Source organism: Hypanus sabinus, chromosome 14, assembly GCF_030144855.1.
Source record: "Hypanus sabinus isolate sHypSab1 chromosome 14, sHypSab1.hap1, whole genome shotgun sequence".
Classification (NCBI taxonomy): domain Eukaryota; kingdom Metazoa; phylum Chordata; class Chondrichthyes; order Myliobatiformes; family Dasyatidae; genus Hypanus; species Hypanus sabinus.
The window spans coordinates 32,694,556-32,712,111 of record NC_082719.1 but is presented as its reverse complement, the minus strand read 5'-3'; the positions used below and the strand labels follow the sequence as shown (position 1 = coordinate 32,712,111).

The 17,556-nt window shown below is 38.0% G+C and overlaps 1 protein-coding gene across 5 annotated transcripts in view; it reads left to right on the top strand.

The window, feature by feature from the left end:
- Positions 1–17,556, top strand: part of ppargc1a (peroxisome proliferator-activated receptor gamma, coactivator 1 alpha) — a 589,189-nt gene that overhangs the window by 559,434 nt on the left and 12,199 nt on the right. For all 5 annotated transcript variants that reach the window (XM_059988958.1, XM_059988957.1, XM_059988956.1 and 2 more), the window contains 5 exons: positions 708–1,668; positions 5,106–5,225; positions 7,619–7,739; positions 7,834–7,955; positions 8,935–9,086. In XM_059988958.1, the coding sequence (XP_059844941.1) occupies positions 708–1,668; positions 5,106–5,225; positions 7,619–7,739; positions 7,834–7,955; positions 8,935–9,086 (1,476 nt within the window). The remainder of the gene's footprint in view (positions 1–707; positions 1,669–5,105; positions 5,226–7,618; positions 7,740–7,833; positions 7,956–8,934; positions 9,087–17,556) is intronic.

Here is a 17,556-nt window from a genome sequence, read left to right as displayed (position 1 = left end):
TTTTAGGAAATGTTAAGCTTCACTAATATTGTTTGTCCAGAAAACTGATAATGCCCAAGACAATTGCTATTTGCGTAATATCTATCAAGTTATTTGTTGTGGACTTCAAATGTGGCAAAGAGGTGACAGAAAAACAATAACCCAAATTACATTCGAGTATAGTATTATTTTGCAGGGTACATGTGCATATATAATAGACTCATAAACTGCTATTTGTTGGCTTTCGGCATCGAACAATCATCTATCTTTACATAAATCTGTCAGCATTTGGTGGCACAACACAGTATTAGAATTGTAAAAATATGCTTGCATCACATTGATAAGAAATTAATATATTAGCAAAAAACCATGTTAGTAGGTAGAGAACAAACTTTATAGGAATTTCCCATGAGCCATTTTACCTGGGCATTTTACTTGTATGCTGTTTCATTTATAAAATTCAAACTGCATTAGTAGTACTTCATTTAAACAATGAGTAGCAATGAGACAGGAACATTGTAATCAAGTCATTTAAAATCTGTTGCTCACCGCATTAATGCAAATTGTGCTGTCAGCTATACAAGGCAGCACTGTACTGAATATATCACAATGTGATGTAGCTTTTGGCACCTGATTATCTGAGAACGTCCTGTTTCAAAAAGCTCTTAATTTTAACTGTTTACCTTATACCACTGCCAAGAAAATATATATTGTCATTTGTATTTCAGGTCTGACACCACCAACCACTCCTCCACATAAAACTAATCAAGATAATCCGTTTAAGACTGCAGTCAAACATAGGTCATCTTGCAGTTCTTCAGTGCGTAGTCCACCACCAAAGAAATTACGGTTAAGTGATTCTGCCTCAAGCTCTCAAATAAGCAGTCCCATAAAAAAGGGCCCTGAACAAACTGAACTCTATGCCCAACTCAGTAAAAGTTCAGAGTTACCCAGTGTACTTAGCATTACCCAAAGTGAAGAGAGGAAGATAAAATGGACAAATACAAGACTCTTCGGTGACCATGATTACTGTCAATTCATGAATGCAAAGGCAGAATCATTAACTACAATGGCATTGTGCAAAACAAGAGAACCCAAAGACATTAAACTCCAGAATCACCCTTCTAGAGAGCCCTTACCCAGAGAACATAAGACAAATATACTTCCTGTTAAAGAAGATCAAGTATATAAGAAGGAAAGCCAGCAACAAGAAGCACAGTCTATTAACTACTCTGTTCCCAGATTACAATTGAAAGACCAAGAAATCAGGGCTGAACTAAACAAGCACTTTGGTCATCCATGTCAAGCCTTTTTTGATGAAATAGAAGATGAGGCAAGTTATCAGCAGGAAAAAGACTTTTGCCATGGATATTACTCAAAACTGCCAACTTATCTCAGTGCTGGAATGTCTCTGGATGGTGTGTTTGATGACAGTGATGAAGAGACTGAAAAGTTCCTCTATCCATGGGATGGAACACCTGATGGGTTATTACTAGAAAGATCTTGCTCGCGTTCTCTGTCCAGTTCCCCATGCAGTGATTCCATCTACTCACCAAAGACTTATGCACCTTCTCAAAGAATAGTCAGGGCAAGGTCAAGATCTAGTTCCTATCCCAGACGTAGACATTATTCTTGCTCCCCATATTCTCATTCCAGATCAAGATCTCCATACAACAGATCCTCATCTAGGTATGTATACAAATCTTTCAATTCCTTCAGATAGATGGGAAATAAACTTATTGATAGAAATGTTCTACATTAATTGCATCAAGATCTGTGTGAGTAGCACATTGTACTCTTCGCGCTGGTCTTAATTTATAAATTTTGCATATTGAATTTCCTGCCTTTGGAAACAATGCAAGTGATATAATATTGCTCTTTTGTATTATATGATGTTGTGTTGCAATTCCTGTTCTCAATAACTTGCTTATGTGGCTTCTGATGGACATTGTTACCATTTCATCCCAGAGCTGTGATAGCAACGGTAGTATTTAGTCCCATCTGAAGTGTTAATTGCAGTTTATAATCTCGCTCTAAAAAAGAAAGGGATCGAACAAGAAAAGAATCTTCAATATTCTGTACTTTACCATAAGGAATGAAGGGGAAAGCAGTTTTCTGGGCCTAAATTACAATCCCTTTTTTGTGCAAAAAAATTGGACTATTCAGCATAAACAGGTTTGTTGTAAATTTTAATGATTTAAAAAAAATTCTATTACATGAAGAAATAATAATTTTAGGTAGTAAAGGTGTAATCAATGATTCATAAATCTACTGTTATCTTGCTTAGGGAAATAAGCCTTTGCTTTAATTTCAAGATCGATATTATTAAAGCTGTATTAGCATTATAATGAATTATTCACCTGAGTTCAAGATACGTTCAGGGAATGGAAGTATTATTAAGAAAGAGCCTCACTTATGCCATCAGAGAGGTCACTTTCTTCTGTTGAGAAGGCTATGTACATGCTCATTACACTTGATCTTGTGGGTTTTGTATCATAATTCAGTAACAAATATTGTAATGTAATTTCTCAGAAACATCTGTCTTGCTTGTGATATAGGCTCAACGTTTCTTTAACATTTGTTACAGTAAAGCAGGCCACGATCAGTACTTGATGAGGAAGGTTCACTGCAAAAACAAATTAGTCAATTGCTGTGACTGTCCCAAAAGACTTTTTACAGAGAACACAAGCCTAGAGTAGTGATAGATAGATACTTTATTGATTCCAAACAAAATTATGGGGTGACAGTAGCATTCCAAGTGCACAGATACACAAGTATACAAATATTAGAAGAGAAGTAAGAAAGAATAAAAGATAAGTTACTTCAAACAATCTAACAGGAGAAGGTCGTCACTTCCCTGGCTATAAGTTGACTCATTATGGAGCCTAATGGCCGAGGGTAAGAATGACCTCATATAGCACTCTTTGGAGCGGCACAGTTGTCTTAGTCTATTACTAAAAGTGCTCCTCTGTTCAGCCAAGGTGGCCTGCAGAGGCTGAGAAACATTGTCCAGAATTGCCAGGATTTTCTGTAGGGTCTTTTATTCTACCATAGCCTCCAATGTGTCCAGTTTGACTCCTATAAAGGAGCCACCTTTCTAATCAGTTGATTGAGCCTGTTGGCATCATCTGTGTTGATGCCATTGCCCCAGCACACCACTGCATAGGAGATTGTACTGGTGACAACAGAATGGTAGAACATGTGAAGGACAGGTCTGCATACTCCAAAGGACTCAGCCTCCTCAGGAAGCAGAGGCAATTTGGCCCTTCTTGTACCTAGCCTCTGTGTTGGTGCTCCACTCAAGTCTGTCATCCAAGTGCACCCCCAGGTACAGTGCTTGTAGCTCCTCCCCACATCCGCATCGTCACCATCAATAGAAACCATCAAAAGTGTAGGCTTAGTTTTCTTAAAGTCCATCACCATCTCCTTTGTCTTACTGATGTTGAGCTGCAGATGATTCTGCTTGAACTATTTGACAAAGTCCTCCACCCGGGCCCTACATTTATCCTCCTGTCCTCTCTTTGTACACCCAACTATTGCTGAGTCATCGGAGAATTTCTGCAGATGACATGACTCAGTGTTGTATCTAAAAGAATCTGTACAGGGTAAATGGGAAAGGAGCCAATGCAGTCCCCTGTGGGGCCCCAGTGCTGCTTATAGCCATGTCTGCCACACAGCTCTGAAGCTGCATAAACAGTGGTTTGCCAGTCAGGTAGTCCATTATCCAGAATACAAGCTTTACTTGAGATAGATTACACTATGTTTGAGGATAATTGAAGATGCAAGGCATTGTATTTACTTCAATTATATGCAATAAAGACATTTCACTGGTAAATAAACTATATAATCTGTAGTATAGATTGTATACTGATGTACGTTATGTAATATAAAAGCCAGACCATTAATTTTGTGGCTGTGTACCCAACCTATTTAAAAATAATTAATAAATCCTATCTATCAAACTGGTGACCTAATCTAAATTTAAGACATTTGTGTTGGCTGTTGCAGAATAAATTGTACCAATCAAATCCTGAAAAATTGATAAAAACTGCACTTAACAGGTGGGGGGGGGGGAAGAGACAAGGATGAAAGGGTATTAAGTGAATGTCAATTAGCCCTGCTGGATTCTATGAAAAGCTTGCCAAGGCTACAGCTAAATTAATGACCTCTGCTGGAAAACAGATTTTATTCATTTATACAAGAACTTCACTTTGCAATTAGAGTGCTTGATTCTGAGGCAAGATGTGAATTGTTTTTTTTCCCCTTTGCATTTAAATGAGATATTTTTCCTATTAATTTTATGGTTACCTTCTTTACTTGTCCTTTTGTTAGCAGTGGACAGTAATCCGCAAGCAACACATGGAGATTTCAAAACATGGTTATGATGCTTTACCCTTTGTTTACTTCTTTCCATGCCTGAGAATTCGGATTGCTTGTTGGACAAGGATCCAGAGACAGAATTTCGCCCTCCATTATCATGCCTCAGTCACGTTCTTCATGTGTGGCTATAGCTAGTGAATGGCTGCAGGTTATTGCATCCAAGCAGGAATCCTTGCTTAAGCTAAATCTTTGCTGTATTTCTACCGGAAGCCACTGGATAGTAATCAGAAGGGAGTTCTGATCTGTTTTCTTTTCAGTAACTCATTATGGCTCTTGTCACACATCTGATAATTGTTCTTTCAATACAGACCAAGGAATCAGCTTAACCCCTCTTGGTTAACTATCTGGACTGTCATCTAAGGAACTGAACCATTGGAGGAATTTTATTAGAATTCATGTACAATTTTATGATTTAATTTTAATTTTTGTCATTTTCCTCTGTCTTATGAGTCTTTCCTACCATGCCATGATATTCTTTAACTGAGAGTACATCTGCCCCACATGTTGTTGCCAATTCCAAAGATTAATGAAGTATACAAACTTTTTTGAGCTCTCTGGTGTGCAATTGCAGGACGTTGCTCAGCTCCTCCCTGAAGGTTTGGCTGTGCACTTGAGAAATTAAAACCATGGGCTACTATGAATGATTTAATAAATACTGAATAGATATCCATTCTCATACCTTAAAAAGTTATGTTATCAGTTATTATTTTGAAAAATGGTATATTTATGTTCATTTTGCTTTGTAGATCACAGCACCACTATGATTCAGGGCGCAGTAGGGTACAACACAGGTCTCGTGGAAGTCCTTGCTGCTCACACTCAAGGTCATGCTCCAGGTCACCCTTCAATCGTTATAGTAGACCCAGGTGAGGGATTACAATAGTGTAGAAAAGTTTTGTGTATTCTATCAAAGCCAAAACTTTATTAAATTTCCTGTTTTCAAACAAACTGATAAATTAATAATATCAGGTAGTTATTTACCAGTTCAAATACTGTTTTATACAAAAAAAACTTTTGTTTTAACATTTTAAGTACATCGTGGTTTCCTAACTTACCTGTCTGAAATATCTATTAAATGGATTCCTTAATCATGTTCACACGTGACCACTTTTATTCAGCAGCATCTAGGGGAAAGTATGGGTGCAGTATGAAGGGAAAACTTGCATTTATCCAATGATTGAGAAGAAAACTGGACAATAACGTATTTTCCTCAACTACCGTTTTCACATTTGTTGTTGACCCCCATTTTATTAACCAAATCTTTGGTGCCATTGTGCTTCTGTTTCCATGGTTATGTCTAAAGTTCCCTTTGTGGTAACCTAATTTCCCTACTTTACACAATTGCATCTGCCTTAAGATTCTCAGCTCCTATAGTATGTACATTTTAGAAAAATGGTGATCTCCCAGCAGCAGAGAGATTTGGACAATGAACATCTCTTTTGAAGTGTAAATGTTGTCTTGTTTCCTGCTGAAGATAACAGATTGCTTCAACAAGAAGAGAGACCAGGATAGCCCACTCATTTATTTCTCTCAATGTTATAGTGGGAGTTAGTAGCTCTGTTTTAATTATCCCTCACCTTGATAAACACAAGAACTCATCACAAAATAACTATTAGGTTCTTGCGATAATGTCACGGAATATAATTCTGTGCAAGTTCTCAATAACAATGAAACTGTGCAAGTTGGTAATGGGTTTCTGTTGGTTCAGCAACTTAACAAATTATGAGAAGGCCCCATGAAGATTAATCAAAGTGTTTCTTGTTGGTTGTTTCCTGTTCAGCATTGCTGACCTACTTCTGTATTGTTTGATCAATACTGTAAATTTTGGAGTGACAATATGATTAAATGTGTTTTGCTGCAGTAGGAAAATTACAGTTTTAGTGCACTACATGTAAAGCATGGATGGAAGATGCTAAAACAACTCAGTGTATTTCATTTACAATAGCAGGTACTTGGCGAGTGCAGGAGTACTGCTTGTTAATGTTCCTAACACAATAGCCTAGATTTTGCAATCATTAGTCAAAGGAAGGTGTCTATCTTTTGACCTTGAAGAAAGCTTCCCACAAAGGTTTAGCAGACTCTTGTTTTGTAATGAGATTTGTCCAGGGCACCTATGGTGTTCAGATTTAGCAAAGTTATCAGACAGACTGAACAGCCAATCAGATTGAAACAGGAAATAAAAAGTACAGCTTATGATTAACTTAGTATTTTTACAGAAAACAGAGAGACAACTGAAATGATTCATTAACCATCTTATTTAACACATCCATAACTACAAAGAGCAGAGTCCAATTACCTGAAATCTCTGTCAGAGGATAGGGGCTTCTAAACACCAAAGGGCTGTGAATTTTCCATTGTTAACTTTGTTCAAATTTCCTATTGATACATTTTTGGAGACATAAGATTTTGGATGGGTTGGACAAGTTTTATTGAGTTGCGAGACCAGCCGTTATCTTAGGCAGTCATCAATCCCAGCGTGTCATGGATTTGCACTTCTGGACGCAAGCCTGGCCAGGAAGATTTCAAGAACCAGCTGTTGTCCATGTAGTGGGCTCCCCCTCTCCACATCACTGATATAGTCCAAGAGAAGGGCAAGCGCCAATACAGCTTGGCACCAGTGTAGTCACAGTGGTTGCCAGAGTAAAGTTGTAATCAATATCAAACTGCCTTAGGGACCCTGGCTCGGATTTCTTCCTCAAGGTTTTCTCCCAAAACCTTTCCCATGTGTGAGTATGACCGCAAGGCAGCAGAGATTTAAAATCAGAGTTTTAGGTGAGCTGCCATCCAGGGCTGACAAGCCCCACCTGCCCGAAGCAACGGGTTTTGAAGCACCAGTGGTCAACCTTTGCCCCTTCTCTTGTCAGTAGAAGGAACTCCGCCAGGCTTAGTAGCCAAGCCACCTGTGAAGGCCAAGAGTTGGATTTGGTTGTCAGAGGCTGTTAGAGTTGCATGCCATTTAGAGTACTTTATAGGTAGTGGGAGCTTATCCCCACTATCACCCCCAACTATGATAACCTTAGGAACCAGCCATTGTCTTGTTGAATGGTGAAGTATTCACAAAATCCATGGGAAAATCTTTGCTCCTGTTAAATCTAAAATCAGGCTGCCAGAAGTATCTAACTTTAGTTTCACATCATAAATACTAACCTGAAATTCACCAGGAACTGTCAAACAATGCCTACTTTTATGCGAAGATATTACATGCACATATTTGACTGTTAACATTTTTCATTTCCTTGCTACATGATAATTTTTTAAGGTATGACAGCTATGAGGAATATGAAAATGAGAGGCTGAAGAGGGAGGAATATCGAAAGGACTATGAGAAACGTGAATTTGAAAGGGCTAAGCAAAGGGAACGTCAAAGGCAAAAGGCAATTGTAAGCATTGTTGTAGCTCTCTCATTTCCTTCAGATTTAGACAAGCTGTAAATACATGACACGTGACACAAAAATGTTCTTAAAATCTCTCCAGGAGGAACGCCGTGTTATTTACGTGGCAAAAGTCAGGGGTGACATAACACGTACAGAACTAAAAAGACGTTTTGAGGTTTTTGGTGAAATCGAAGAGTGTACTGTGCATTTGTGTGAAGATGGGTAAGATTATGAATAGTTGCATATCACATGATAAATGTGCTGCTGAAGAAACAAAATGTGCTTTTTTCTGTCTGAGCTAAAAGGCGTGATATAGAACTTTAGTAACATAGAACATATATGAGTACTCATAAGTTTGGAACTTGGGTAGAGTTGAAACTTTCCTTCAGATGATTAATTGATTGTGTTAGTGGCCTGATTTCTATAATACAGACATGAACAAAGGCCTCCTGATGCAAGTCAGAAGATTTGGAAAGCCTTACGTTTTCCAATTCAGCTTTAGGCAAAGAAATATACAGTAGAATTTGGAGTGAAGGACAAATGGTTATGGATCTAAATGCTTTCTGCAGAGAAGCATTCATACTATTCTAGTCATCACCAAAATAGCAATAGCCATGCCTTGATCTTTTACAGTGTAGAATGTATGCAGTGTATGGTCCAACCATTTCCAAGCCAAAAGAACAGTTGATCTTAAGACCTTGGTTTTCACTTTGACACAGTTATTGCTTCTGCAACAACAGGCATACTGGACATCAAGGGGCACTCAATTTCGAATTGCTAAAATCACATTGTAAGGTTTAGTCCTGCTTGTCTTTAAGGCTTGGTCCTCTATTGCCCTTTAATGCCATAAAAGATTATAAATTGACCCCAATCTACAGAGATATAAAATACTGTTAACTTTCAGTCCATTTTAATATGCCATTCAAAAATAGCAGAATTTTCCCTGTGTTCTTCTTCAACCAATTAACTAAACAGATTGTTAGTGCTGTTTGTGGAGTTTTTCTCCCTGAAGAACTGTTTCCTCATTTATTTACAAAACTATTTAAACAAGTCTCTTTGCAGGTGAATTAACATTTTAAGATCTTTCTACATAGATGTATAACAATTAAAAGAAATCAAATTATATTCTGCAGCTAATTTACAATGCACTGGATGTGCTGCAATGAGGAACGCACATTAATTTTGATCCAATTCTTTCCAGTGACAACTATGGTTTCATCACATATCGTTACACTTGTGATGCATTTGCTGCCCTTGAGAATGGACACACTTTGCGAAGGTCTAATGAGCCTCCGTTTGAATTGTGCTTTGGAGGTTGTAGACAGCTTTACAAGTCTAACTATGCAGATCTGGGTAAGATTGCTCTACAACACAATTGTTTTGCTTTTTCATTGACAATGTGGACATTTGAATAGACAGTTTTGAATCCTTGCTTTAATGAACTTTGATATATTTATTCATAAGTATAGACTCAGCCTACTTACATCAAATTCTTAGGTTTGCAAAAGAAAATAGAAAATCATGCGGAGTCAGTAGAGGTTTCTTTACAATTGAATCCTTTGTAACCTGTACCATGTATCAAAATTTCATTTGGAAATTGTTCAAATTAACAGATGTAATTAGGCAGCTTCTTGAAATCCTGTGCAAATATAACAACAATTTATTGTCACTAGGTCATTTCAGTAGGGCTAAGCTTTCACTGAATAGGCAAGATGAAGAGAAGTCTATTATTTTTTGTATTTGACTATGAATAACTGTGATAGCAAAAGGAAACTGAATTATTTTTATATTGTTCATGAAGGACAAGAATAAAAGGAAGACTGGAGATAATGTGAAATCTTATGACTAATTAAGGGATTCCACAGAGAAATTAAATCCTTAAAATTATTTCATGATGTATAGAATGTATTTTCAAAGTTCAATGTACATTTAATATCAAGGCATGTATACCATATACAACCTTGAGTTTCATCCTTTTGCTGGCAGTCACAGAACAAAGAAACACAACAGAATTCATGAAAAACTCCACACCATGAAGACAGTGAGACACCCAATGTGTGAGAAAAGAATGAGCTGTGCAAACAACAGAATAAGTAAGCAAATAATACACTGAACGTGAACCACAGAGTCCGCAAAAATGAGTCCACTGTCAGTGGAGCCAGTCACCACTGCAGCTGGTCCAAGAGCCCGATGGCTGTAGGCAAAAGCTGCAGAGCCGGGTTCAGCACTGAGTCGAGTGCCGATGGCTGCAGAGTCAGTCCAGCACTTATCTGAGTAAATCCTCATGGGGTAGTGTGTTGAACACCAGTTCAATCTTTGCCCTCGGCCTCTACGCTTTAATCTCTTTAACCTGGTTTGGCACTTAAATCAGCTAAACATTGGTTCATTTTCCACTCTCTGGCTCGGGCCTTGCCACTTCAATCCAGTCCGAAGTCTGCTCCAGCAATAGCAACCGTGGCTTTGCCTGGACTCTTGCGGGTCCAGTTCACCAAAACCTTCAGGGTACTGCAAAAACACCGGGTCATACAGATGGTACAAAGGCACACTTCCCAAAGCGGAATTACAGGCTGAGGACTGCAACGATTGTAATGCAGAAAATGTGTATTTAGTAATTTTGTTAGCTGTCCGCAAAACATTACTGTGTCTCACCAATGCTGTCTTTGAAGAAAAGATCTTAAAAAATTGAGAGTAACTAATATCAGTATTAGGGAAGTAGATAATTGACCCAGTGATCAGAATGAAAATTAGAAAATAGACAAATGTTTCTTTGCCTTTTTGAAGGATTGTTAGCTGAGTTATGTTTCATAAGATGACCAATAAGTAGAATAGATAGGTAGTGAAAATTTACATTCCTAATACATCTACCAAGGGTTCTTCAGAGGTCCTGGATATACAGGAATCCCCTTATGGGGACTGCAAGCTCAGAATCTACAAATCATCCTTGAACCTACTCTGTGTTTTATTGAGACAAATCTTTACTGTACAGCAAAGTTCCAGGCTTGTCTGCCTGCATCACCCAAAAGTTTCCAAAAACTAAAGCAATGTATGAAGGTAGATGGTCTCTTGTGAAAGTACATTGACATTGTGCCATAGTTTTAGGAATAGCAGATCTTTAGTTTCACTGCGTACAGTTCAGAAGTGTTCATGCCTTGGTTTTGCATGATCTTTGCACATCTCCAGCTTTCATTCCTACAATTGATAAAGATATTTGAGGCTCTAGAGAGGCTACAGAAGACATTTAAGTGTCAGCAAAACAGAGAGTTCAGTTATGAGCTAGGTTCCAGGATTTAGAGTTATTTGCTTTGGTGATCTGTAGCATTGAAATGAATATTACTTTTTAAAATGATTAAGGGAATAAATTTGAGCTAAACAATGTAGGTGAAGTTAGTGCTTATGACTTTAAAATCTGTATACCCTGTGAAATGAAGGTGTTGAGATGAGTAGTGAGCTTATAAATACTAATGTATTAAAAAAAAAGGTCCCTGAGAGTTGAGGATATTCCCAGTTAAATGTGATCAATTTTTAATCAATTGTGACTGTGATGAGACATGCAAAGATCTGGTCCTAAGAACCATTTCCTAAATGCTTTAGGGCGTGAAAGTAGCTTTCAAGACTTTCCTTCAATAGATTGAAGATCTTTTTCTCTCTCTTTTGCAAGAGAGAGGGCATAGTGGGTAAAAGTTGTACAAGTGCAATCTATTAACTGGCTAAGACAGATTTGATAACTTTCATCAGAATTTGGGTAGAGTTGACAAGAATATATGGATGAGGTGAGAAAACATTACCTAGAAAATTACTGGGGGGGGGGGATGGATTTTTTCTGTAATCTGACATGGACTTGATATGTTAAAGTGGCCTTCTGTATTGTAAAATATAAACTATCTACCTCTTTTTTTGAATAGTTCTATGTCTAGGTAGTATCGCATATTCATTACACAATATCCATGTCATGCATTGTATGGCTTTGCACCTGTAAGATTAATTCTTCTGAATCATTTTGTATCTAATCTGGTTGTGGAGTAACAAGCACCATTTTACTTTATGCAATTATTAATTACCCAGTCCATGTGTATCAGACAGATTTTATTAATCAACATAGCAAGGTCCTGTACTGATTGCATGCTGAATGCAGAATACATGTACAACAGAGCAGCAATACTTCTGGTATTGTCCCCATCTTGCCTTAGTCATTTAATATGTGGTGATTAGTAAGAAAGTGGCATAAAAAAAACATACAATTTTTTTTGTGTGAATTCAGGGGAAACAAATGAGCTCCTTCTGGATTCATCAAAAAGTTAGTCTCATAGGCAGCTACCATTGCACTTCTTGCTACTGTGGGATAGTTTTAGCTCCCAAAGCTATCATATCATTTTGATATTTGTGTTATGCTGGTGGCTTTTGATTGAAAATCCAGTGTACTGTAGAAGTAGCTCAGGCCTCTGGCTGGTTGGTATTCAGCAGGACAATTATTTTTGGGATGTTTGCTCCATGGAGTCTTCTGCCATGTTTCATAGTAGTTTGTCATTATTAAGTGAATTGCATTCTGGTTTCTGAAAGTCAGTATTTAATGGCTTGAATTTCCTGTATGTGATGTCAAACTGTCAAACCTGTCAACTCTTGCTTTAAAACTGACAGGGATTTCTCACGTTTGCAACTGCTTAGTTACGCATTGAAATCTAGAAAATTGAAATCTCGCCAATACACATTTTATCATTAGAAGTTTCATATTGTAGTTGCAAATATTTTTAAAGGAAATTAGTTTTTTAATAATATCAACATTTTTTGGGAGGATAGGCAGAATGAATGGAGGGTAGGCTGCTTTTTGAAGTATACTGGGCTCTGTTCACAACTCAGCAATTTCATGCAATCTTGGGCAGAGAGGTTGTCACACCAGGCTCTGTTACATCCAGATAAATATCAAATGTAATCCCTGTTACTTAAGGAATTTAATTTTTTTATTTATATTATCTGCTGTACCAATTAAGTGAATGATAAGCTCTAAGAGCAGAATATTGTTTTATGTTAAAATAGGATCATCCTGCTTAAAGCACTTAAAAAAAAACACTCATTCATTAATAATGTAGACTCACCAACTGGAAGGCAATAGCTACAAGAGAAATAAAGCTTACTTCACTTTAATTACCAACACAAGAAAATCTGCAGAGGCTGGAAATCCAAAATGCTGGAGGGAACTCAGCAGGTCAGACAGTATTTATGGAAAAGTGTAAAGAGATGACCATTTGGGCCAAGACCCTTCATCAGGACTGGACAAAAAAGGATGAGAAGTCAGAGTAAGAAGGTGAGGGAGGAGAGGAAGAAGTACAAGGTGGTTGGTTATAGGTGAAACTGGGAGCAGGGGAGGATGTGAAGTAAAGAGCTGGGGAGTTGATTAGTGAAAGAGATAAAGGTCTGGAGAAGGGGGAATTAGCTAGTTGCTCTATTAAAGCAAAACCTGTGACCTGTGAGATGAACTCAATTGAACTTTATCAACTATTTTGTTTAGAATTTTTTAAAATTACACCAACTAAGATACCTTTAGCAAGAGAAAATCTGCAGGGTTTCAGCCCGAAATGTCAACTGCACTTTTGTCCATAGATGCTGCCTGGCCTGCTGAGTTCCTCCAGCATTTTGTGTGTGTGGCTCAGGTATCTCTGGAGATGTTTTCCATCAGCTTATTATTATATTAAAAGAAAACACCAAAATAAATCATCTAGTCTATATTCCCAGCAAAATCAAAAATAGCAGATGGAGAATATTGGTGGTGAAATCCAATGGGCTACAAAACTATAATGATAGTTATAATAAACTGAGCATGTATCAGTTGAGTGAATATTTTATGGATATTACAAACTGAGGGTGTGAAATTTACTTGATGAATGCAAAGGCTTTCACTTACTTCTTCATGGCAATCTATCATTGCTGTCAAAGCCTGCATTTATTGCTTGCCCTTAAATGTCTTTGAGAAGGTGGTTCTGAACTACCCTTCTTGATGCAGCTGTTGAGCTTGCATGTGAGTTTAGAAGCCCGATAAGAGTTAATCACATCACTGTAGCTCTGGACTTGCATACAAACCAGGTAAGATAAGGAGAGCCAATTTCCTTTCCCGAGCAACACTAATGAACTAGATGTTTTCTTAAAATTATAATTCAATTGTTATAATTTCATGAAAACCATTTTTATTTTCATTTAATATAAACCTATTTATTTTGTTAATCAAATTTAAATTCACCAGCTGACATAGTGGAATTTAAACTTGTTTTTGTGGAATATTATTCAGGCTCATAGTTTACTGGTTTGATACCTAACTTGCCACTGAATTGCAGTGTCAACATTTATATACTCATTTATTTATTTAGAGATACAGCGCGGAATAGGCCTTTCTGGCTCAACGTACTACACCGCCCAACAGCCTACCTACTTAACCCTAGCCTAATCACAGGACAAATTTACTGGTAATTAACTGGTACATCTTTGGAATGTGTGAGGAAACCCATACATACGCAGGGTGGACATACAAGTTCCTCACAGATGGTGCTGGAATTGAACATAGTGAGAAATGGGTGTCTAGTAGCCTAATACAATGGAGGATAAATTATATAACTTTTGAACTGATGCAAGAACAAAAAGAACTTTGAAGAAGAGGTTTTCAATAGTTCAATGGCTCAATTTAATGCCAGAGAATGTATACAGTATACAACCTGAAATCCTTACTCTTCGCAGACAATCATGAAACAGAGGGGAGAAACATCAGTCCCCCACCACCCACTCTGCAAGCAATAGCAAAGACCTCAGAGACCCTGGTCTCGAGTCCATTATAAACTACTGTCCATCCTAACACTTCAACATCTCAACAGGCCCTCTCTCTAACTTACGAAGGAGAGAGAGAGACATTGCTCCCGCCACAGCAAGAGGAGAGGTTAACAGTTCACTGTTTCAATTTTATAGTCTGCAGTATTCAAGTTCCACCAGCTTGGAGCCAACAGACTCTCACAGAGAGAGAGAGAGAGGGAGAGATATTGCTTGAGTGTAGAGGCCTCCGACAGCTACACCTTCTGTCTCAGTGTTTCAATCTCTCATGATGCTTCAGTTGGCAACTTTGGTGAGGAATTGAATCATCCACAGGGCTGCACCCCAAATGCTTATGTCTTCCAAACTGCTCCTGGAGATATGGAGGTGACGGTTGCTCAGAGCAAAGACCCACCGTACATGAAGAAAGTAGTTTGAGTGCAGTTATAGATTGTGGACTCTGACAGGACCCCAGCAACTTTGAAAGCAAGAAAGAGAACAGAAGGTTAAAGCTACTTTTGTGGATGAACTGGAAGATGTCGCCCATCTTTAGCTCCTCCCACTTCCACTTCTTTTGGAAAGAAGCTGCATGTGCACAGATCTTTGAAATGGAAGGGCTAGATAAATAAAACAATAAACGAAATATATTGTCTCTTAGACAAAAGCCAGGAAGAATTGTTGGTGTAATATAAAGCCATATTAGACTCTGCCTGGAATATAGTGTACAGTCATGGGCATTGTTCGATAGTGAAGTTATGAAAGTTTTGAGAAACAAAATATAACAAAATCTGTTTCCAGAGGTTAGGAATTACAATTACATGATTAGACTGGGAAGTTCTAGGGTTGCTCACCGTACAGAAGAAAAGTCTAGAAGGACATTTAATGGAGATGGTGAAATTTTAAATAACAAAAGAATAATTAAGAAGAAGGGTGGTCTGGAAATATAAAAACTCATTGTCAACAAATAGCAACAGACAGTCCATGTCTGCTTAATCTAGGGGTGGGTTGGTTTGGCAAGTGATTATATGAGTGTGCAGGGTACATATGCACTAGCAACTCAATTTCTGGACTTTTGGTGTTGATATGAATATTAATTGTACACAATTTCAGCAATGCTATACAAAACACGATCTTAGATGTGTGTGATTCTATCATAGCTGAAGCTTTTAAAGTAGTGCTCTGAACTGGAACTGGGTGAACTTGGCCTGTTAATTGTTCTCCCAAACAAGTAAGCAGCCACATTTTTCAGACTTTTAAAGATCTGGTTCATCAAAAAACGAGAGACGAATTTGTCATTGTCATCATTGTCCCATCCTTGTCCTATTGCCATCATTTCCCATCGTTTATGGGAAATGATGGTATAATCCTTCCCTTCAAGGAATGCAAGGTCAGATCTGCTCCACTCTTTCACTTTCTCTCACCTGTCAGTTTCTTCCCTGGTTATTTACACTTAGGTGCTGTCTTGGTGATGTCAAAGTCATGGCAGGCTGAATGGCATCAGACAAATTACATATACGAAGTGCATTATGCAGTGTGTGTGCAGAGGGAAGTCATGACTGAACTTACACATCAGCCATGAGACATAAAAATGTGCTGTTGATTCAATTTATCTAATGTCTGTGAAGTCAAGTGCATAGATCTGAGGTGATAGTCAAAGGGTGTATGAAGGAAAATGTTTTACTCCATGTAGGGCTTAGAGCTGAAAAGTGCTGCCGGGTAACGATTTGGAAAAAATTCTAATAATAGATTTGAAAAGGAATTTGGTTAAATAAGCAAAAGAAAAGTAAGACTAAATATAATGTTCTTTGATAAAATCAGCACAGACTCAGAAGGCCAAGTGGCCTCATTTTGTGCAGTGCATGTATAGAGTGAATGTGAATTTATTGTAGAGTGAAAAGAAATAAAACTGAAATGAAACATTTTTGAACAGGCTGGAATAATTCAGATTACCTGAAAAAGCTGAAGGGAAGTCCATTCACTTAAATGAATTGTAAAGCTAGTTATTTGATAAATGATATAGCAATAAGAATGCAACACAGACCGAGAAGATAAATGGCAGCATTTTCTGTTCAGTTGCATTAATATGCAGTAAAAGCTCATGAATGTATTGAGCTTGATTGGTTTTGTGGCTGGCTGTGACTTCCAGAGAGAACCATCAGCTAGCTGTAGACATCTGACCTCTCACTACACTCCTGGACTCAGCTTGGAACCTGGGGATTTTCTGCAATGTGCTGAGCTGAGGCATGGATACATTTCAGTCCTTCAACTTTACACCAGACACAGCGGACGCATGTGGCTCAACCGTGTTTAAATGTGGTCACCCATCATTATTGAAAAGATAAATGGTTTGCTTTATTACATTGTTTTAAATAATAAAGAACATTTGTTTTCACTAATTAAAGGGTTTTCACGTGGCTTTGGTCGCCTCTGATCACTAGAGATATTAGGAGGCATTCATAAAGGCCTTTGATATGAATTATCCGAAAGTCTTCAGGGCAGTTTGTGAGTCTATGGCTTGTCAATTGCCCCCACTTTGCATCATAAGTAGAACTGAAAGATGCATGGTTATATATATAGAGACTCTGCAGAATGTGGAAATCCACAGCAACAGATACAAAATGCTGGAGGAAATCAGCAGGTCAGGCAGCATCTATAGAAATGAATAAAGAGTCCTCTATGGAGACGGATAAAGGGTTTCAGGCCAAAACCCTTCATCAAGTTATACATAAAGGTACAGCACAATGTTGCCTACATATATGCATAACTGGGTGTCTAGTGTAAGGAGTGAACACAAGCAATGGGCATGATCTAGCACCATACAGTCCATTGCCTTCTATCATCCCACATGAAGGTTCAGTGAGGAATTAGAAGTGCTAAGGTCAGGAAAGGATGATGAGAAGCTTAGCACCTGCCCCTGTGACTTCCACCCAAGCCCACAATTTCTCCCAGGGATTTGTGAGCTTTGATCCACTCTCTGGAGCTTTCTGGCACATAAAATAGAGCTACCTTCCTTTCTAAACTTGCAGCCCACACATCA